The sequence below is a fragment of the Diabrotica virgifera genome, chromosome 5, assembly GCF_917563875.1.
Source record: "Diabrotica virgifera virgifera chromosome 5, PGI_DIABVI_V3a".
Taxonomy (NCBI): Eukaryota; Metazoa; Arthropoda; class Insecta; order Coleoptera; family Chrysomelidae; genus Diabrotica; species Diabrotica virgifera.
In genome coordinates this window covers 213,865,009-213,889,394 of record NC_065447.1, presented here as the reverse complement: position 1 = coordinate 213,889,394, position 24,386 = coordinate 213,865,009, and the positions used below count along the sequence as shown (strand labels likewise).

Genomic DNA, 24,386 nt, shown 5'->3' with positions numbered 1-24,386 from the left:
ACGGAGCCAACTCGTGTACAATAAAAGTGGTTTTATAGGGGTTGGGAGCGAATCCATGTGCGCCGGCTATGGCAGCGGCACTGCGGTTGTTGGTTTTTAACTTTATGTATTTCGGGAACACGTTGTTTTTCACGCACATGTTTAGAAACCAGATATTTTGTGTTGTTACCATACGCTTTAAAAGCAATCTTGAAAACAATATGGTCAATATCCCTGTATTGGCTTCCTGTAAATAATTTATGGATTCGACCGTTACTTGATGGAAGTTATTTTATCTAACAATAAAACACTGAAAACGTTTGTTTTCTATACTTCCACAAAATTTATTATAACTAAGTGACTACAGCTGTTTCGGCAGAGTGCCTTTCTCAAGTGATATAGTTTACAATGTGTTTGCCTTTTTAAGTCTTCAACTGAAGAGGTTGAGGAGTGGGGAGCTGTTTGTCTCGAGTTAGTCATTCAGAATTATATCTGTATTTTTCAGTTTATTAATTTCCATAGATTCTAAAAAAGATAGCTTAAGGCCTTTATTTTGAATATGCAGAATTTGAAACTCTTCATTGAAAGAATGATTATGATCTAGAAGTCAGAACTTTTGACAAACGGATAGCAGAACACAAAAGGGCATTCAACAATAGAAAAACAGACACTTCTACATACGCACTTCACCTTCTAGATCATAATCATTCTTTCAATAAAGAGTTGCAAATTCTGCATATTCAAAATAAAGGCCTTAAGCTATCTTTTTTAGAATCTATGGAAATTAATAAACTGAAAAATACAGATATAATTCTGAATGATCAACTCGAGACAAACAGCTCCCCACTCCTCAACCTCTTCAGTTGAAGACTTAAAAAGGCAAACACATTGTAAACTAAATCACTTGAGAAAGGCACTCTGCCGAAACAGCTGTAGTCACTTAGTTATAATAAATTTTGTGGAAGTATAGAAAACAAACGTTTTCAGTGTTTTATTGTTAGACACCAGAATTCTGATTAGTTAGGAAGAACCATAAATTCCAGATAGATAACTGCTTATGCATGCAGAATTTAATTTACTAAGTATTACAAAACACCGCTCGAAACAGCCTTTATTTCATAAATTAACAAATTTTAACTAACTTTCATGTACACTTTTTGCGATTGCTGCACTGATAACATACAGTATGAAAAAGTTAAATGATCGCATACTTAATACCTAATTGCTGTCTTTTTTTAGCTGAAGGAAGAACCTTCTAACGCTTTGCCAATGTTAGTGCAGTCACTGAAGGTTTTCACCTCCGATTTCACTGAACGTCATCGATTTTTGTGAAAATTGGTGAGTAGTTAGAGAATACCTCAAAAAACAAAAGTAACATGGTACCAACTTGCACTTTTACCCTGGGGATGGATACCATCCCTTTTCGGCTGTGAATTATTGTATTAAAAATAATCCAATAAATCGATAGAGGCACAAATTCCAGGCAAAATATGTTATATCAAGTTATTAAAAGAAATCAATACTTTTTGAGTTATTAAAGATCAAAGATTTTAACTTTTCATGAAAAATGCATGTAACGGTTTTTCATAAATAACTCAAAAACTATAAGTTTTTATAAAAAAGTTATCATTACTAAAGTTGAAGATAATAAAAATGGAGAATAAATTCCTTACTTGAAAAATCTTTTACTAGTATCTATGTATTAATTCAAAGTGAGTTATAGCTAATTGAATGGCAATTTTTTCCAGTGAGTACTCAAATCTCTTAAATAACGGGACAATGATGCATTTTATAAAATATACTTTCTAAACACTTGTCAAAGTATTTACGAATACCTATCAAATGAGCTCTATAGAAGAAATTGATAGTACATATCAAAATTAAGCAAGGTATGATGAAAATAACAGAACTTTTTCGAATTTATTAGGAAAAAGTGAAAAATAGAACATACGCCATTTTCACAAAAACTAAAATTTATAATAATCCGTATAAGATGATTTTCTTTATTTTAGCATAAGTAATGACCTCACAATGAAAACATTTTGATCGGTTTAGGAGTAATTATTTTTGAAAAAAAGGTATGATTTAAAAAATCAGAATTTTTCAAATTTTCGTAAATTTTATTTTTTTTATAAAAATTTCAAAAATAATCGATATATGTAAAAAATGATAAAAAACCGAATTTTAGTTTTTTCATTAACACATATTCTAATTTTTTAATTATTTTTATGGGATAAAAAATAACCGAGATAGAAACGTTTAAAGCTTAAATTTTACTTCCAGACCGGGACTCTTTAGTCCTTTAATCTTAAAAATCTTGAATCTTTGATCTTAAAAGATAAGAGATTTAAAAGATTAAATTTAATACGAATTAAATTGAATTTAAAAACAAAATAATTTTTGGAAAAATTTTGTTTAGTAAGTACATATTATATGTTGTAAAACCCGTTATTTAAGCGTGAATATGTAGGTACTTAGATTTAGGTACTCTCCGAAAAAATATCAATTCAATTACCTATAACTAACTTTGAATTAATATTAAAAGGTTGTTCTAGTAAGAAGTTTATTCAATTTTTTATTATCTTCAATTTTGGTAATGATAACTTCTTTGTAAAAACTTCCAGTTTTTGAGTTATTTATGAGAAACCGCTTTAAAACGATACACTTTTTTCATGAAAAATTAAAATCTTTGATCTATAATCGCTCAAAAAGTTTTGATTCTTTTAATAACTTTATATAATAAATTTTACCTAGAATTTGTCCCTCTTTCGATTTATGGGGTTGTTTTTAATAAAATAATCTTCACCCATGAGATGGGGAGGCATACCCCCAGGGTAAAAGCGCAAGTTGGCACCACATCCCTTTTGTTCCCTGAGGTATCCTCTAACCACTCACCAATTTTCATAAAAATCGATGGAGGTTCAAAGAAATCGAAAGTACTTAATATATCATATCCACCTTCAGTGATTGCACCATGTGCTTTGCTTACATTTCACTATTCCATACTGTACACCGCACTGTCCATGTTCATATCATACTAAAAATGGGGTTTCTTTTCAGATGTTGGCCATGTTGCTTAATTCCATATTGTGTGGATTCATGCCAAGCTAAAACTCATTACTGCCCCAATTGCAGAGCTTACATCGGAAGATTCGAGAACTAAGAACGTTCTAAAATTCTTAAAAAGAGTTACCAACTGAAGAAGCTAAAATTCCATCTAAATCTGTTTTCTAAGAAACAACTTCAATTTATTTTATATTTTAATACTTTTTATCTATACAATATATATGTTATAAATTAGAATAATATGAAAACGTCAGGTTATGTTTAAATGTTTTAATGATATACGTTTTAATCTTAACATAAATATTAAGTAAGTTTAAGCATGTCAAACATATGAATATGTTATTATATCCGTTATTTTATTAAAGATGTAAATTCTATTCACCTTTCTAGTTGTTTTAATGTTTTACACTCATGGACAAAATTATTGCATATTTTGAAATTATCACGCGAAATGAAATGTTTGTGCTGCAATCCTTAGCACCCCCACCCCCTCGTCAGTATCATGAGAATAGAATTTCTTTCCGAATGCGATGTGCTAAAGCGTCATATAAATGCTCAATCGGATTTAAATCTGATATGGGCCATATCAGGGGTGGTCAAAGTGCGGCCCGCGGGCCGCATGCGGCCCTTTAGACATTTTTTTGCGGCCCGCGAAAAAAGTGAATTATTTTCATTTAAAGATTTTTTAAAATTATTGCTAGTATTAATAATTAAATATAGATAATACAGCTATTAACACTTTCGCAGCAGGTGATTTTTGCGCAAATTTTCAAAATAACACGGGCAATTATTAGGGTTTCCGGCACAGTTTTGTCGGCTTTCTCAATGAAATCCATGAAATTTCAAGAAATGGAAACGATATTTTTGAAGTAAGAAACTGTTTGGAAATTTGTAAACTAACTCGTAACCACCTAAGTACTTAAGTGTAACACCTGATGGAGCAAATATTGTAAACTTAAAGATTACGTTCATGAACAATCTCCAGAACATGATTTATTATTTTGTCACTGCATAATCCATCAGCAGTTATTGTGCAAAAATGTTTTGCAAGCAGACGTCGTCATTTCAATTATAGCTAATATTTTTGGTTTTATTCATTCAAGAGGAATAAATCATCGTACATTCATAGCATTTTTGGAAGAGTTATAGAAACAGAATATACTGATGTCTTATACCACAATCATATTCGATGGTTAAGTTTAGAAAAGGTTCATGCTGTGACTTAGGGGAGGAAATTGCTTTATTTTTAGAAATAAAAAACTGCGGCAAATTTGCTAAATTTATAAGTTTTGAACGCAAAATGAAACTTTTAAAATGAAACGTAAACTATTCATTGATCATACAAAAAAGCAAGAATTCGTTCAATTATTGTCCTCGTTAAAATCATTAAATAATGTACCATAAAATAAAATTAAAATTTATAAAGAAAAACTTTGTAATTTGCTGACGGAATTTGAAAATTGGTTCAAAGATTTTGAAGATATATTTTTCGTTACCTACTAGTACTTCTAAGAAATCATTTTTCAGTTCAAATTGATTCGGTACCATTCTACATTCAACCAGAAAATAAACCACAATTTAAGTTTGAAGTTAAATTTATTTGACGTTTCGATTTCCACTTCGGAAATCGTTATAAAAATAAAAACATACAAAACGATTCAAAAACATATTACGGTGTTCATCACTTTACGATTTGACAGACAAAAAAGAAATTGAAAATAAAAGTTGTTAAAACTTTAAACGCGTTTTTCTCAAAACTGCTTTTTTTCAAAGGCGGTGGACAATGCAACTCAAAAGCTACTTAATAGATCCACCTGAAATTTTGTATAGATTTTTTTAGACATTTTGTGAGGTAATGCTGTCGAGATATTTTTTCTTTAACAATAATAAATAAGTTTGTTTTGCACCACTTTTTTAAAAAATTTTCTTATTTTGACTTCTGAGTGATATCAAAAACTCAAAAATTATTAAAACTGAAAAAACTTGACAACGTTACCTCGATAAACTCATAATAAAATATTTTTGAATTTTTTGTTGATGTCTACTGCAAAATCCTTTTTTTTAGGTGTCTGTAAAAATTTGCCACCGTTAACTTATTTTTCAATATTTGGTCTTGAAATTTTTTTGAATATTCTCCGAATTGTACCGAAAATGTTTATTTAATTTAAAAATAAAATAATTCTACCTTAGTTTCAAACAAAATTCACAAAAACACAAAAATATGCTTGAAATGTTGATTTCAAACCATATCCCCCCCCAAAATTCGAACATGTTAAGGTAACAAATTTTGCGGCCCTCGGTAATAGACCAAAAACATTTTGTGGCCCTTAGTAAAAAAAGTTTGCCCACCCCTGGGCTATATGATGGCCAAAATAATTGTTAAATTGAATCTCATCAAAGAAAGTATTCACTATTCTCGCCATAAACCCAGAGCCGGATTTAAGACAGTGGGGCCCCTGGGCAGAAGAGGTCCATGTCACCAGCCCCCCCTTTTTCGAATTGATGTTCAAAAAAAAGCTCATTCGTTTGTATTCGTTTGTACTGCCCCCACCCTTTTAAATCTGCCTGGAGGGGCTGGTGACATGCCATCCCCCCTTTTTCGATCTGGGGGTCCGGGATGGGTATGTTCGTTTGTACTGCATTAGTATCGGATTGTATCGCCCTTATTTTGTTTGTACTGCCCCCACCCGTCTAGATTGGCCTGGGGGGGGGGGCAGTGACATGCTACCCTCTACTCTGCACTTTTTGCCTTCTGAATGTCGAAAATAGGCTATTTCGTTTGTACTGCGTTAGTACTGGATTGTATCACCCTTCATTCGTTTGTACTGCCTCCACCCTTTTAAATCTGCCTGGAGGGGCTGGTGACATGCCATCCCCCCCTTTTTCGATATGGGGGTCCGGGCTGGACTAAATTAAATCATTATCGAATTAAATATATCTTCTGCTTTATAACCGTGATTTGGCAAAAATATGAGACACCTTTTAACAGCATGAAACTTTCCATGTACCGAAATATCATAGTTGATCGATTCACAAAAATTATTATGTGTGAATAATGCTGTATTTTTTACGTTTGGACTTTGTGGGGGCCCCTAAAATGTGGGGTCCCGGGCAGCTGCCCAGCCTGCCCTCCCTTAAATCCGGCTCTGCATAAACCCGTGCGTTATTGTTCATTAGCACGAATATGTTTTATCCAATGTGGCTGGCAAATGACACAACATGATCTTCTAAAATATTTTCAATGTATCTGTCAGGTGGCATTCGCCTAATCACTTCCACACGTTCGGTATGTCCTTTCAAAGCAATGTCGCTCCATAGCAGTATGCTGCCACTACCAAAACTAACGCTCTGTGTCGGTATAAGGTTACAACTGACATACCGTTCGCCAACTCGTCTGTAGATGAAGTTTTGTAAATCTTGCTTCCATATGGTGAACGGTATGCCAGATATAACCTCATTCAAAACGTTAATTTTGGTGGTGGCGACATAGTGCTATGGAATGGAATTGTTTGGACAGGTTTAAAAACATTTTAGAAGATCATGTTTTGCCATTTGCCAGCCATATTGGATATAACAGATTCGTGATAATGCACGTTAAGGCACGTCTTCAAGTCTTCATGTCGCTAGAATAGTCAATACCTATTTATCTTGATGGTTTCAATTTAAAAATTATGTTTGCCACCAAATAACCCATATCAGATTTAAATCCTATCGAGTATTTTTATGACACTTTAAAACATCTCATTCGGAAAAGAAATCCTATTTCTATGACACTGGGGGGCTAAGGATAGCAGAACAAAAAATTCCATTTCACATGATAATTTGAAAATATGTAATATTTTGTCCATGAGTTTATGTGTCTTATTAGAACTCTTCTTCTTCATGTGCAGTGCTCGATTATCGAGCCATCAAATTGGCAACACACAATACACAAACATATAATTACAGAAACACACATTATACGAAGGCATAATACACAAACAAATACTACAAAAAACACACAATACAGTCAGGATTGGTAATCCCGAGGGTACACATACTAACTACCCTTAGATTTTTTCAACTTCTTCTTTTAGTGCCTATTCGTTTCGAATATTGGCGATCATTCTGGGTATAATTATTTTATTAACTGATGCTTTAAATAGATTAGTTTCTGTTGTGGAGAACCATTTCCTCAGGTTCTTTAACCATGATATTCTTCTTCTCCCAACTCCCCGCTTTCCGAATACTTTACCTTTGAATCTGTAGTTAGTGCCGTTTCTCATTATGTGTCCGAGATATTCCAACTTTCTCCTTTTAATGGTATACATCACCTCTCTTTCTTTCCCCATTCATCGTAATACGGTCCCGTTGGTCATCTTGTCCGTCCATAATATTCTTAGGATTCGCCTGTATAGCCACATCTCGAAGGCTTCAAATTTTTTCTCCATTGCTTCAGTGAGTGTCCAGGATTCAACTCCGTAATATAATATTGAGAAGATATAACATCGTAGGAGCCTTACTTTTATCTCCAGATTAAGGTTGTGGCTTTTAAAGAGAGTAGTTGGGCGCCTCTAATTTTATTTTTGCTAATTATCATAAATTTAGTTTTTGATATATTTACTTGAATTCCAAATCTTTCACTTACTTCATTTACTTTGTTTAGTAGTTGCTGTAAACTGTTCAAACTGTCTGCAAAAATAACGGTGTCGTCTGCATAGCGGATGTTGTTTAGGCGTTCTCCATTTAGAAGTATTCCATATTCGCAATTTATTAAGGCTTCACTAAATATTTCCTCTGGATATAGGTTAAATAATATAGGTGAAAGTATACAACCTTGTCTAACGTCTCGTAGAATCTGGATCGCTTCCGTTGGTTCACCTCTGGCTGATTGGTTCCAGTATAAATTTTGTATTTATCATCCATTGGGCTTTTGTTAGAACATCCATCATTTTTCGGTGTTGAACTGTATCAAATGCTTTTTGGTAGTCCACAAAGCAGGTGTAAATATCGCAAGTAATATCTCTGCATCTTTGAAATAATACCAGTAGACTAAACAGTGCATCTCTTGTACCTACGCCTTTCATGAATGCAAACTGTCGAAACTGTGTATCTTGTATTCTCTCTTCGCATAACTTGTATATTCTACGATGAATAATTTTAAGAAAAAGTTTTAATGTATGGCTCATAAGACTTATTAGCCTATATTCTCCGCACTTTTTTGGCCCCTGTTTCTTAAGGTTATAAATTCTGAAACTACCCAATTCTGAAAATCAGTCTTCCTTAACTGACTTAATAAAAAGTCGTCTTTTTCGTCTACGAATATTTAAAATTCCTCATATGAAATTCGCACCAAAGAACATTCCAAATACTATAATTGTTTTATTTTTATTTGATAATACATTAACAAGTATTTTAAAATCAATCTCCTTTTAACTGACTAATAAAAAGTTATCTTTTTCCGTCTACGAACATGTAACATTCCGTATATGAATTTCGCACCGAATAACATTCCGTATATGCGTTTGGTACCTCGCCGCGTATTGACCGCGTATTAACCAATAGAAAACTCCTAGGTGCCAAATACGTATACGGAATGTTTAGATGCCTACGGTCAACCCCCCTCCCAAGACTGTGACTTGATTTTGACTGGAGTAGACCGCCGGGGTTGTGGGAATATGACACAGTCAGTCAGCCACAGCCACAGCCGATATGACCTACTTCGGATCATACTTCAAGGTAAAGTGCACGGGAAAAGAGGTCCAGGATGAAGAAGAATATCCTGGCTGCATAACCTGCGAAAATGGTTTAACTTAACCACTACCGGACTTTTCAGGGCAGCAGTCAACAAAGTCAGAATAGCCATGTTAGTGTCCAACATCCGTACGGATAGGCACCATAAGAAGAAGCCAGCCACCTGTTTTCAGTTGTTGTTATACCACATTTTCGTCGCTTTTTTAACATGAAGGGTGCAAAATTATTTGAGTGCGTTCGTAAAGAAAGATATATGATTTATCGCATCTATTGTAATCTGATTCTCAGCGAAAATTAAAAAGGTGCTAGGAAACCACAGTTTATTTGCATACCACAAGAAATTATGTTCTACTATAGAAGGAATTCTATGTTCAGGACTAATTACAGAAATATTTTTGAATGTTCTTTAAAACACCACACAGCAGACAAAAATAAAGACCTAACCATTTCAATCAGACGATATGGAAATTGTGGATTTTAATCCTATAAAAGACATCATTGCCATTGCCATTCATATATTGTAGTTATATAGTTTGTTCTAATTATCTCAGAAGAGTGCAAGAATGGAGTTCGTTCGTGGCAATACTAAGAACTTTATAAGACTCCATAATCTTGCATCTTGATCGACCTGAATGCTGAAGTAGAATGATGGTGGCCCGGATTGTATGTGTGAATATATTGCCCCTATACACCCATACTAGACGGTGGTGATTTGACTGTGATCTGATCGTACCGTGACTGTTGGTCTGAATCAACCTTAACCCGGCATTGGTCGCTAGGCAGGTTGTTACGCGAGTGGTCGCGCGTGAGATTTTCTCTCACATATCCAACTTTTGCTTTTCTTTACAAAATTTTACAAAAAAGATGAGGTTTCATCAACGTACAAGCCATTTGCTTTAAAAAGACACGACGTTTTTCTGTTTTATTATTATTTTGTTTATATAAAATGTGAATATTGATGCCGCCATGCCGCCAATACTTAACATTGAAAAATATATGGTAAGTGACAATCTACAACTAACCCGTGAAACAGAATATAGGATTTTCATATCATCGACCACATCCACGGCGCCTTTTATTACATCATAAAAGGATATTATTTTAGGTTTTAAGGGGAAAAATAAAATTAATTTTTATACACAGTTGGTGACGCCGGTGGTCGCTTAATGAGAGAATCTCTCACATGAAGCGCACTGACTCAACAATATGGTGATACTAAGAAAACTGAGTCACTATCTGAGCGGACGAGTCTATTAGATTGTCGAGGGAGGATAGTTAGGAGACTAGAAGGAACTACAGCACGTATAATTTACCAGAAAAAAAGTTGTGCGCAATTTTCTGAAACCGTGAGAGAAAATCTCATATAGCGACCACTGGCGGGTTAAGGCAAAATCTTTCTTCGCCTCTTTGATACAGCTTGTCAAATATACGGTGATACTTGGCCGTATTGATATTAGGCTCCACCTATGATGCACAGTTAACAGAAACACAATTCACCGAATGCAACTTATTTTTCTACGCAAGTGGACAAAATCGCCAAGTATCACCGTATATTTGACAAGCTGTACACTATGTGCAAAAAGTTTACACATAAGTACATATTCCGGTGGGTGTGTTGCTGGAATTAATTGAAATAAATATAATAAAACGAACGGTAAATATTTATTTATTTTCGTAACAAAAGGTTTTTGCGCTTAGGTCTCTCTCGAAAAAGGGCCGAACGATTTGTGTGTGATTCGTTCACCCGCTGTGTCGTGACTGTTAAGAAAAGCCACAATCGATTATATCGATGTTATGCCTTCCTACAATATGGTCCGGAGAGGACAATAAATCACTCCGATCTGACGCATAAAAACAGACACACTTCTGCAGTTTTAGAAACGAATGCCATGTTCCAAAGTGAGTTGTTGACATAATGGTCTGATATGGTAATTAATTAATGAGGACTTCAGTTTGTTAAACTGCCACTCCAAAAACATATGGTCAGGGGATGCATTTGTTTCGTAAAACCATGTCTTTCTAAGCGTCTGTTTTGTATATTAACGGTGACTTTATATGACCCATATTATTTCGTTTTGAGAAAAAATATTAAAATTAAAATTAGTAAAAATAGTAATTAAAGCGTATCGCTATATACATATGTATCAGTTTGTCATATGAACAAGTTTAAAAGATAAGTACATATGTATCTGTAGAACGTGTTGTGATAAAAACATTTCGGTAATTGTTGTATAACAATAAAGTTATATTATGAATTGACATACATTTTTAATTTAATTTAAGTGATATAGGCACGTTTAAATATTAAGTGATATGCATACTGCATATTATGGCACTGTTTTATGAGGACTTCTAAGCTGCAGATTCTGTAATGGAAAATTTGAAACCGCCAGCCATATTTTGTAGCAATCTAGTATCTAGTAGATTCCAGATGACAAACACTTTCGGAGATTATTAAAACATATGATACCCATCCAGGGTATCTAGATCAGTACTATGGGTTTAGTCCGAGATATCACAGGAAAATTATTATGGGACAGACAACGTAGCACAGACCTCAGACAACGCTGTAATATAGAGAACATAAATGATTGGACACTGAAAGGAAGAAAAATAATGGTATAGCCATATAAGTAGAATGGGAGAAGGAAAACTGCTAAAGACAGCACGAGACAGATCACCAAACGGCCGAAGGAGTATAGGAAGGCCAAGGAAGAGATGGAGTGACAACCTGGAGGAGGCATCCGAAGATGAAACAGGCGCGAGCCTATTAAGGAAGCAGGAAGAAGAAGAAAAACTGTAAGTTTATAACAGACAGCATACGAAAAAAAAAAAAAATTAAACAACATCTTCCGCAATTCTCTGCGTATTCTATATCTAGTAGGTATCTAACTTCGACAGATTGCTGATTGTTGTGGTACCTCAGACTAGGCAATATATGCCGTATGTCTCGATGTATTGGATGAGGCTGGCTCCTAGTGAAGCTCCCTGATGGATCTGGTAATTTATATTTGCTCTAATGGTTGACGACGTTGTAGTTGTAATGATAGTCCAGTTAAGGTAATGTTGTATTCAATAGACGATATTTTATAACTCAGCTTAATATTTGCTATGCTGTTTAATTGAAATATTCTACTAGCGTATATGATTGTTTCTGTTACTGTAATGTAATATGCTTATCTAATAACAGATGAAATATGCTAGCTTTTTTATTTGCTCTATGTGGTTGACGATCTTGTAGCCGGTGTTACCTTGTAGCTTATTGTAAAGGCGAAATTACACGGTTCAACCGAATTGAATCACTTTGGTTGAATGGAGCAGAAATAAAAGCAATGCTAGTTACGCGGTATCTGGAAAGTGAACTATTCAACACATATTCTTCGAAAGATGTCGTCGAATGAAGTCATGCGTTTAGGAGTTGCATTAATATGTAATCATTTAATAAAATAATTATCGAAAAAGAGGCTAAGGAAAACGCCGTCGTTGGTGGGTGCGATCATGGGTATTAAGAACTCAAGCCTAAGGGGCCGCTTATTGTCGATCGTTTTATCATTATCAATTCACAAGTATAACGAGTACGGATACTTTTAATTTTCAATTTTATGTCTTCTTCGGTTATACCACTAATATTCAAATCTTCAATTATTAGCGATGATTTAATAGCATTTCCACGACAATCTCGGTTTTTATATCCGTCTGTTTTATAATTACATAGTTCCATTGAACGATCCCAAAAGAATCGTTCAATTCTTGTGCTTACACATTCAATTCTCATTCAACCGCGTTGAAGATTGAACGCTAAAAGTGAAAATATTGTGCAATTCTTTCAACGCCATTGAACGACAACATTCAATGACATGGAATGATTCACTTTTATGGATCAATTTGGTTGCTTCATCCAGATTGAAAGGCAAAAGTGAACCGTATAATTTCGCCTTAATATCCACTATGCTTATCTAATACCAGATGAATTATGCTCTATACTACAATCACAATAAAGATGCACTAAAAATAAACAAACCAAGACACGTTGAATGTTACGAGGAGCACTCCCAAATCATAATTTACTATGTGTATACATTGTAAATCCCAAATAATGATTTACAAAGTTTATACATTGTAAATCATGATTCGGGAGTGCTCCTCGTAATATTCAACGTGTCTTGGTTTGTTTAGTTCTAGTGCATCTTTATTGTAATTTTAGTATCGGCTATTTATCGCATACCTATATGTAGTAAATAAACCTGTGTCTTATCTAATGCTATTTTACATTCAAATTATATTGTCGGTTTAAATTGTATTTTGTTATTTTCAGATGCTGTCTTTGCTCTTGCATTCCGTACTGCGTGGATTCATGCCAAGCCACAACACATTACTGCCCCAACTGTAGAGCATACATTGGCAGATTCGAAAATTAAGAAGAACGAAATTTCAAAGATGGCTTAAACATATAGATAATTCTTTATATATAAACTTATATAAAAAAACCCACATATATTTTAATAACATGATTGTACTTCTTTTATTTTTATTTTTATTATTGTTATTGGATTGTATCTATTAAAATAAATCTTAATGTATAATATCACGTAATTTATGTTTAATTATCTTAGAACACAAAGCTCCAAAATTAAAATAAACAATGATTCAATTATTGCTACACAATTGTTGAAAGTATACGGTTCTTCTTCTTCTTTTTGACTGGCATTACATCTACTATAGCCCTTTATCATCTACGATCTCGGGCTTCCATTTCTCACTGTTGTACCCCAGTCCTAGATAAATTGGCTTCAACATCACACTTCTATCTTTTTCTGGGACGGCCTACTGACTTTCTACCGTGTGGTTTCTCAAAAAACACTCTCTCTAATACACTGTTTTCCTCTGATCTTACCAAATGTCTGATATATCCATATATCTGTTGTATATATATACCAAATCTTTTATATGTCCGACGGTGATCTTTTCAGTACCAGACGGAGTCACCAATTCAGCATTGCGGCACATTCTCCAGTCTCCTGTTAATTCATCTCTTTGAGGACCAAACATCATTCTGAGAACCTTCCTTTCAAACACCAGCAGCTTATTTATTTCCCGCTGATGTAGAGTACATGTTTCACTTCCATATGTAACAACTGTGCGAATAATTAACAAGTACAGTCTTAATTTAGATAGTCTTTTTAGCAGCTTAGATCTTAGATCTTAATAAAGAATAAGGTTACCAAGTAAGATTGTTATTCCTAATATAAATACAAGGAGTTCGAAAAACATTTGAAAATTCCAGATCAGATCTTAGTAATGCCACGTTCTGAAGAAAGTCTGGATCTGAACACAACATAACTTACTGTTACAGTCTATCCGGTCAAGTAGATGGCAATACGGATGGATATACGCTAATAGGGCTAGACCAAATAAAGAATAGTGTGATTATTTTCAGTTAGTCAACGGAAACCTGTACATAATGGGGCTGTTTCATGAGGACTTAAGCTGCAGATTCTGGAATGGAGAGCTTGAAACAGCCAACCAAATTTTGTAGCAATCTACTACCTCGTAGATTAACAGACGACAAAGACTTTCGGAGATTCTAAAACATATGATGGTACAGGGTAGCAGAATTCTGAAATGCAGTACTACAGGTTTATAACAGACAGCGTACGAAAAAAAAATTAAATAAGATGTTCCACAAGTCTCTGCGTTTTCTGTTTATAATAGATGTCTAACTATGACATATTTCTGATTACTGTGATAGCTCAGACTAGGAAATATATGCCGTATATTTCGATGTATTGGATGATGAGTGGCTCCTAGTAAAGTTCCCTGATGGATCTGGCAATTTTTATTTACTCTAGTGGTTAACTACGTTGTAGTTGTTATGATGGCCCATTTAAGGTAACGTTGTATCCAGTTAATAGACGAAATATTATCTCTCAGCTTAGTATTTGCTATGGTGTGTAATTAAAATGTTCTCCTAGCTACTACCCTATGTAATTGTTTGTATTACTTTAATATCTACTTTGCATATCTTATAACAGATGAATTAAGCTAGCTTTTTATATCTACTCTATATGGTTGACGATCTTGTAGTCGTTGTTACGACCCATTACAGTCATGCTGTACCTGTTTAATAGGCAAGAATTTAACTATCAGCTGTTACTTAAAATGTTAAAATGTTCTACTGGTCTTAAATTATTTTTCTTATTATAATACCTACTGTGCTTATTGTAAGGTTAGATGTAGTGACGTACTGAAGTACTGAAGTACTGAACATGGTCCCGCGGAACCAGGGCCCCACAGGGACCCGTTCTAACGCGCTCTTTGCTTTTTTTTCTAATTTGATGGGGACATTTTACACTAGACAAGTACACAATAGAAAATGTGACTTCTTAATAAATTTTTATTTTTGTGCAGGTACCTACTTATAAATAAAAACGAAGAACACCTTTATCAAAAAATTTGAAAACAAACTTTATTAATAGACACAGGGAAAACTTTTCTAAGGTTCTGTACTTGTTTTATCTGCTAAAACCCAAGCCCTGGTTTCAACACATGTAAAGAACTACCACCTGTACCTTCTAACTCAAAAGCTTATATTTGTATCAGCACGTTTCATGGATTAGTTGTAAACTAGAAAGTTGTAAAAATTTGGAAATTGACACAGTCGTTGCAAGTTTTATACGGAGTGTTATAAAAATAATTCCAAGACAATAAACTCAACAAAAGATGCTTTTTTTGTTCGTATTTATAGCATCATCATTCTTTAGCTTTTACTTTCAAGTAATTCTTGATAACATTGATAACTGAAATTAAATTCTAAATATAAACAAAAGTGAGGACAACTGAACTAACAGGTATATATCAGAAAATCTCGTCGTTTGATTAAATATATCAACCCCACAGTTATCCAAGGTTTTATTTTTGTTATTTTTATCTCTCTAAGCGTTTTATCTCCTTAGAGGTTTGTATGTAGTTATTTAACTTATTTATAAATACATGCAATATAAATATATTATGCAATTTGAGAATATATTTTGTTGATGTAATTTGCATTCTAATATTCATTTTTTAAAAGCTGTTTTAGTTTTTCGATATTAAGTTTTTTAATTATGACTGGAGATTTAGATGTAACAAATTTTTGATTTTCATTATTTAAAAAAAAACGACTGGAGTAAAGTGATCAACTATGTCAGTATGAAAAACTATAGGATCAATATTAATTTACTGTTTTAAATTAGCTTGAGTTTTTATAAATATATGATGATTTATATTTAATGTTTATTAAAAACTTTTAATACACAATGTGTGTTTTTATTTAGCGGGGGGCCCGCATCCCAACTGGAACTAGGGCCCGCGGATCTATCAGTACGCTACTGGTTCGATGCACATTTGCGTGTTTTCAAGTTGCGTGCCCGCTGCTAGCAAGCTGCGGACGATCGCTGGTGGGTCAGCATCATGGTACAAAGACGCCAGGTACGATATTGCGCATGCGACTATCAGCTGATCGCGTTCTGTCGACGTCACAATGAGAGTAGCCGCTGTTGGAATACATATGTTTATATGGGAGTTTTATCGATTTTTTAGCTTTTGGGGAGATTTTTGTGAGATTTAAATTAATTAGTAGGCTTGTTAGTGTAAAAGAATTATTATTTACCCTTTAATGTATTGTCTCCGAAATTAGTTTATTTAAAAAACAACTGAGGGGTATCTTAAAATAAGTTTGTTTTAGTTTATTATTCTGAGACGTTTGATAGTTTAAAATTTATTGTTTATAAAGTACAGCTTCCTTAAAACTTTTATAAATGGATCCCTTTAATAAATAAACAATGGACAAATTAGTTTTTAAATTTCATTCGGTCGACAAATGATTGAATTTTATAGAAATTATTGAAATTTAAAGATGGATAACTATATAATTATGTATAATATTGATGATTTGATATTCTATATAAATTATATCCAATGTTCTTAATTACAATTTACGCTATATATGTCGGTATACACCCTACTCAATACTTTTCCTATGCTAAATAGTTCAAATTTCAAAATTGCTGTGGTAAATATTTTATATTGCAAGCCAAAGTAATAATTATTTATTCATTAAATTTTGCCATATCGCAAAAGAAAATTCTGACATAAATACTTATCAGTTATCAATAGTTCCGAAGTTATTAGATAAAAAATAAATATCATCTTACAATGACTCAACCCCGGCTGGGCATTGGGCAATAAAAAAGGTATTTACCTATTTAGATACTGCCACATGTATGTATATACTTACTGCCATTTTAGTCCACGGAAATAAGATTTTTGTCGGGACACTTGAGCAGCCAGGTTGCAAATGGGTTTTTTGGATACTATATACCTAATACATTATAAATACAAAAATGGCCGTCACAGTTCAGACGGGAAATTTAGTTATTAACAAATCAGGATCAAAAATGGCAGTTTTTTCGTTTAAGTCGCCACAGGTAAAAATAAGGTAATTAAATATCTTCCACTTACACGTGGATTGACCAAGTCTCCAAAGGGGGCCTAAAGAAACCTCCAGAAGAATTGTGGTAAAAATGAATCAACTGGATACTATATTTAATAATTTTAATGGGTCTGGACTTCAGTTAGGGAAAAGTCAGGGAAAATTATTTGCAAAGACTTGATGTTTGTCTGAAAAGATTGAATGTGATTACAAAACCAAACACCTGTTTTTTCGGTCGCGCATGTATTTTAGGATTAAGAAATTTAACCTAACACTTTAATAAAATATGAGAAATAAGAGAAAATTAAAGAAAATTGTAACTTAATCTTGTGTTTTATTTGTTTTGTGATTTTGTTTCACACCATTAATAATCAATTATTTTCATCTGTTTACGTGCAACTAAATGAAGGCTCGATTCATAGGCGCCCATACATATGGGTAGGGGGGCGTGGCCCCCATGGCTTTTCGGGTGGTTTAAACTAGATATTGTCATCCAAAGTATACAAAATGTAATGTGCAACATCTTCAAGTCTAGCCCCCCTACAAATATTTATATGTACGCCCATGACTCGATCCTTTCCTTAACACTGGCCCCAAATAAGACAAGCCAATCAAAAACAAGCTCGTAAAATTTATTTAAAAAGCGACGAATACAAAAAAATTTTTGAATATACATCACAAATTTATTTTCGAAATTTATTTTTGTTCATTGTTTTGTTAATTAATTTTTTAAATCAAAATAATAAAACACCTACATTTCAATAAATATTAAATAGTTAAACATAAATTATATTAATCTATTAAAATGAATCTTTATGACCAATTTAAGAATAATTTTGCTCCGAGCGCTAGTGTTTTAAATGGGGAATATTTAAAATCACTCTCATTGTGACGTCATGCGCGAACTCATCCGAATTTCGGATATTCCGGCTATTGTACCTGGCGTCTTTGTACCATGGGTCAGCATTACATGAGTTGAATTTATTCACTGCAAACTCGAGCTGGCCCGCGGCGTACACATAAAGCAAGAAACCCATTATGAACGCCCGGCATGGCACAGCACAGACCGGCACGTCCAAAAACCCATTTGTAACGGCCGGCACGGCACGGCACGGCACCGGAAAAATGATCATATATTTTAAAAACTATCGTAAAATAAAAGTTTTTAAAAAACATAAACTACACAATTTTAATGAATATGCATCATGTTAAAAAAACGAATTCATGGTTAAAAGATAATGTACGTACCTGTCCATTGATCAAAATTTTCGGATATTTGTACCCATCTATGGTCCTTTTTCTTACTATCATGATAACTTGAGTCCGATGCATCATACAAAAATGGGTATTCTCTGACACTCTCAATGAAAAGTTCTTCCAAATTATTTTATTTCAAAAGAAACAACGCGATTTTAATTAAAAAATCAACAATATATCTGCTTATTCCAACAATTATGACGAATTGGCGCCTACTGGCCGTTCGACTTCAACGGATTTTATTCTCCTCGGAGAATTTTGGCCGTTCCGTTTGCGTGCTGGCCTGTGCCGGGCCGAGCCGGCCGCTCATAATGGGTTACGTTGCATTTAAAACTATACAAATTAATTTGGACTGTCCTGTGCCGGGCCGGACTGTGCCGGGCTGTGCCGTGCCGGCCGTTCATAATGGGTTTCTTGCTTAAGCAACACAGCCCGGCACAGGACAGTCCAAATTAATTTGTATAGTTTTAAATGCAACGTAAACCATTATGAGCGGCCGGCTCGGCCCGGCACAGGCCAGCACGCAAACGGAACGGCCAAAATTCTCCGAGGAGAATAAAATCAGTTGAAGTCGAACGGCCTGAACGGCCAGTCGGCGCCAGTGCGTCATAATTGTTGGTAATAAGCAGATATATTGTTGATTTTTTAATTGAAAGCGCGTTGTTTCTTTTGAAAAAAAAAATAATATGGAAGAACTTTTCATTGAGAGTGTCAGAGAATACCCATTTTTGTATGATGCATCGGACTCAAGTTATCATGATAGTAAGAAAAAGGACAATACATGGGTACAAATATCCGAAAATTTTGATCAATGGACAGGTGCGTACATTATCTTTTAACCATGAATTCTTTTTTTTAACATGATGCATATTCATTAAAATTGTGTAGTTTATGTCTGGTAAAAACTTTTATTTTACGATAGTTTTTAAAATATATGATCATTTTTCCGGTGCCGTGCCGTGTCGGCCGTTACAAATGGGTTTTTGGACGTGCCGGCCTGTGCTGTGCCGTGCCGGGCTGTGCCGTGCCGGGCGTTCATAATGGGTTTCTTGCTTTATACTAATGAATTTGGACTGTCCTGTGCCGGGCCGGGCTGTACCGTGCCGGCCGTTCATAATGGGTTTCTTGCTTGAGTGTGTAGTGAATAAATTTAACTCATGTAATGCTGAACCGCCAGCGATCGCCCGCAGCTTGCTCGCAGCGGGCACGCAACTTGAAAACACGCAAATGTGCATCGAGCCTTAGAGACTGCGAACACCGGCAACGCAGCTTGCCAATCCTTGCTAGGAGCGAACCTAACCTAAACCTAGTAAATTGCAGAGAGACTTCAACACTGACCGACATGTCATAAAGTTGTATTGTACTATATTCCGAAAGTTAAGTGTAAATAAAGTTTAATTCAAAGCGTACACCGAGAGAAAAAAATTTTTGACATAAAGAAACTTTATTTATATTTAAGAAAGATCGACTGGCATATTGCCTAAGAAATATATCTTTGTATGTAATATATAATTTTCTAAAATATTTTAAATAAATTTTACTATAGCCAAAGAAATAAATTTTAAACATGATTGAACTATCACTTTCTGGCAAACTTCAAACCCATTTATCAGAAAGAAATTACACTTGATGTTAATTGATTTTATTAGTCATAAGAATATATTTTCGTGACATTTCAAAACTATTCTTTCTGAGCAATAATATTTCTTAGTAAGGAATATTATTATATTACTATTAATAATTAATGTATTTAATGTTAAGAAATATAATTCGCAGATATAATCGTATATTTAGAATTAAGTTAATATTTCTTGAAAATAAAGTGATATTACATACGGCGAAATAATCATTGTGTTAAGGTAAAATCATTATTTATTAATAAAAACAAGATACAAAACGTTATTACTACATAAAAATATTTTCTCCACTCTTAAACCACTGGCTTCTACATAACAATAAAAGGATGAAGAGGCAAATCCAACTTCCTCAATTGTTCCTTCTTTTGTTAATAGCACTTTGTATATCAGCAATTCACCAAAACAAAATCGTTATGTAGAAAGAGTACACTACTTATTTTAATAATTTTTTTTATAAAGATATAGATATTTATTTTGACAAATTTAGGAAATATTTACAAAAAAAAAACAAATACACGGCCCCACATAAGAACTATTAATACTAATAATAACCAATCATATTTAGTTCAAACATGGCATTATTTAACCTACACATCTTTGTTAATTTTTTTCTTTTTGTTAATGAAATATTAATTATTTATCTGTATAATATTAAGTCACACAATAAACATTGTTTAGCTAAAACAAGAGGGAAAATACAACCAATGTAAAACATTGAAGCAGACATAATATGTAATTTTCTTTATTTTTATAATCTAAAAGAGACAGCATACCTAATCATTAAGAAATTTTATTACGGGAAAGTATTATTAGTTTACATCTTAAGTCATTTAATACATATTAACTAATTCACAGTTTTCGGCAATAAAATTTCTTAACCATTAAAATATTTCTTTTAGGCTAACTGATTTCTTTATCACAAATAAATGGACAGAAAACATCCTCAGCGTTACACCCGCCATGTTTGATATAGCGTTGTATTGTATATTTTTTATAGAAGACAATATATTCAAGAAACCTATTACAGTTGATACATAAGTATACACGTTTTTAAAAAGGTTCTTACATCTATAAAGTTCTACCATTTCTGGAAGGACCCGCAGTTGGTTAATAGCTCCTTTCTTAGTATTGTTCTGAAGCTATATAATATATCATTCTGTCCGAGCTTTAAATTGTGGCTTATTTCCCAGTTAGAATAATTAGCTCCTTTCTTTCAGAGTTGTCTATCATTATACCTAAAAAGCTTTTATAACCATTTGGATACGCAACAATATTATTATTACATCTTAAATTACTCAATTTACTTTTATTTAATACCTATATGTACGTACCTTCAAAATATCCGTTAATTTTTAAAGAACACCAACAAATCCAAAATCCATCTATATGAACATGAACTAATATCACGCATCTTGACAAGCACTGACGATTAAATCATAAATAGTTAATCTGCGCAATTCTGCGCAAGTAACATTTCGGCTTAATGATAAAGTTTTTATTTTATAACCACAGTTACTACAGAGGGTATTTCTGAAGAACTATTTCTTGTGGTTTAAAATATTTATTTGATTGCAAGAAAATTTCTTGTTCACAAATATAAATATGGATTAACTTAACATTATATTTCTTATACTGCAAAATATTTGTAGTTTTCAATTTAAGAAACAAAAACTTTAGAACTTTACGATAAGAAAATTAAATGTAACCATTAATGCATTTCTTAGTATTGAAGAAATTATCTGTAAGAAATTATTGAGTTGTGTTTAAAAAACTCGTTTCTTTATTATGTGAACCGGTATGTTTAAGTTAATATGATATGTTAACCTTTAAGAAAGATGGCTCAAAGAAATCAGTGTTTTAGGAGAAAAGAAATTGTTCTCTCGGTGTATGCATTTTAATACGGACAAATAAGTCAAATATAACGTCTACTAGTGATCGAACATTATGGTCCTTCGAGCCGGATATCTTTTGTAGGCGTAAATAAAGGTTTTAAAACTAAAGTGATCTGATTTACGCGAATAGTGTAAACCTTCCTGTAAATGCACACAGAAGCACAATGTTAACTAGAGGACTGTATATTTAACTTATTTGTTCGTATTAAAACTCACACGCTTTGAGCTAGACTTTATTTACACTTAACGTTCGGAATATTGCGTTCGCAATCTCTAACATTTATTTAATACCAGATGAATTATGCCCTAGGCTATTTATCACATATGTTGTAAATAAACCTATGTCCTATCTAACGCTATTTTATATTCAATTGATATTGTTGGTTTAACATATTGTGTTTTGCTATTTTCAGATGCTGTCTTTGCTCTTGCATTCCGTACTGCGTGGATTCATGCCAAGCCAAAACACATTACTGCCCCAATTGTAGAGCATACATTGGCAGATTCGAAAATTAAGAAGAACGAAACTTCAAAGATGGCTTAAACACAAATAGAAAATTCTTTATATACTTAATATAAACTTACAAAAAACCCACATATATTTTATGTATATAGATAATCAGTATATTACATATCTATACTTCATTATTATACTTCTTTTATTTTTATAATTGTTATTGGATTGTATCTTTTAAAATAAATCTTAATGTATAAGGACATGTGATTTACATTTAATTTCCTTAGAACCCAAAGCTCCAAAATTAAAATGAACAATTACAGGCTAGCGACAGGCACCCCCAAAATGACCAGGCACTGACCACGGAGGGGTGAATGGCCAATTTTAGACATACTGTATGTTTTTGACGTTGCTGAAAACAAAAATGAGATTTATTTTGAATTTCATGTGGGGGAATATTGTCAAAATCGCAATTTTACCCTAAAAATAAATAAAAATAAAATCATGTTTTTTGCGTTTACCTCGCTACAACTCTGTTCCATTTTAATATTTTTTTCTGAAATACATTCCCAAAATATAACGCTTATTTTTTCGAGATACTGACCATGGGCGGTGAATGGCTAATTTTGGTCTTATTTTATGTTTTCAATGGTGCTGACAATAAAAAAGAGGTTTATTTTGAATTTTATGTGAGGGAACATTGTCAAAACCGCAATTTTAACCTAAAAATAAAAAAAAGTGAAGTCACGAATTTTTACGTTTAACTCGCTACAACTCTGTTCCATTTTAATATTTTTTTCTAAAATGTTTACAGAATATATTTCTTACCCTGGTGAAGACTATGAAAGCAACTGCAGTCTGCTTTCTGTCTTTTCTTCATAAAAGTTATGAATTTAAAAAAATCAAAAGTGCAGATTCGTGAATTGCAAAGTTAAATCGCAAAAATTAAGTGACAAAATTTAAAATTTATCTATTTCATTACGTTTATGTTAAACTATAGAGTTCAAAGAAGTTTTATGGGGAGTTTTAGGTCTAGATGTGTTATAGAAAAAATATGGTGCAACTTTTAATTTTAAGAAAAATGTGGTTAATTTTTTTTTTATTTTTAAGTCAAAATTGCGATTTTGACAATGTTCTCCCACCTAAAATTCTCACAATAAACTTGATTTTCGTTAAAACGTAAATTTTCAGCACCATTAAAAACATAAAGTATGACCAAAATTAACGATTCACCGCCAATGATCAGTATCTCGAAAAATGAGATACTGCGTTATTTTGGGGATTTATAACGTAGATGTTGTTCTGAAGCTATTTTCTTGTGGCATTTTTATAATCAAGTATATTCAAATGGGAAATAAGCCACAATTTTACCTAAAAATGATTTTATTAACGTTTCGACGCCCAAGTCGGGTGTCGTTGTCAAAATACAAAATAATAATTTGGTTGTCTTTTTAAAGACAGATCACATGCTATGATTTTTTGTGGCGGATATTCTTGAGTTGGGATTGATTTCATGTAATCGAATGAACTATCTTTTAGTAAAGTCGTCCCAGGAACGCAACTCATCAATATTGGCAATATCATTTTAAAGTCGTCTACTTTAAAATGTATAATACGTGTCTGAATTGCCGATATAAATGAGTCAGATTAAATAAATTATTAGAAGAATTTTTTACTAAGCAACAACATTTTTGTTTATTTAGTATTATTTTGTATTTTGACAACGACACCCGACTTGGGCGTCGAAACGTTAATAAAATCATTTTTAGGTAAAATTGTGGCTTATTTCCCATTTGAATATACTTGATTATAACGTAGATGTTAAAAGTTGCTCTGTTTGTTTTCTATAAAACATTTTGATCCAAAACTTTCCAGAAAACTTCTTTGTACTAATG

The 24,386-nt window shown here is 33.1% G+C and overlaps 1 protein-coding gene across 9 annotated transcripts in view; it reads left to right on the top strand.

Annotated features, from left to right (window-relative positions):
- Positions 1–22,751, top strand: part of LOC126885281 (lipopolysaccharide-induced tumor necrosis factor-alpha factor-like) — a 202,910-nt gene extending 180,159 nt beyond the window's left edge. For 4 of the 9 annotated variants that reach the window (XM_050651780.1, XM_050651784.1, XM_050651785.1 and 1 more), the window contains exon 4: positions 13,094–13,371. In XM_050651780.1, the coding sequence (XP_050507737.1) occupies positions 13,094–13,196 (103 nt within the window). In that variant the 3' untranslated portion in view covers positions 13,197–13,371. Of the gene's footprint in view, positions 1–3,039; positions 3,423–13,093; positions 13,372–22,447 lie in introns of those variants that run through there. The other 5 variants (XM_050651782.1, XM_050651788.1, XM_050651787.1 and 2 more) reach the window with 2 other exon arrangements.
- Positions 22,752–24,386: the final 1,635 nt, after the last annotated feature.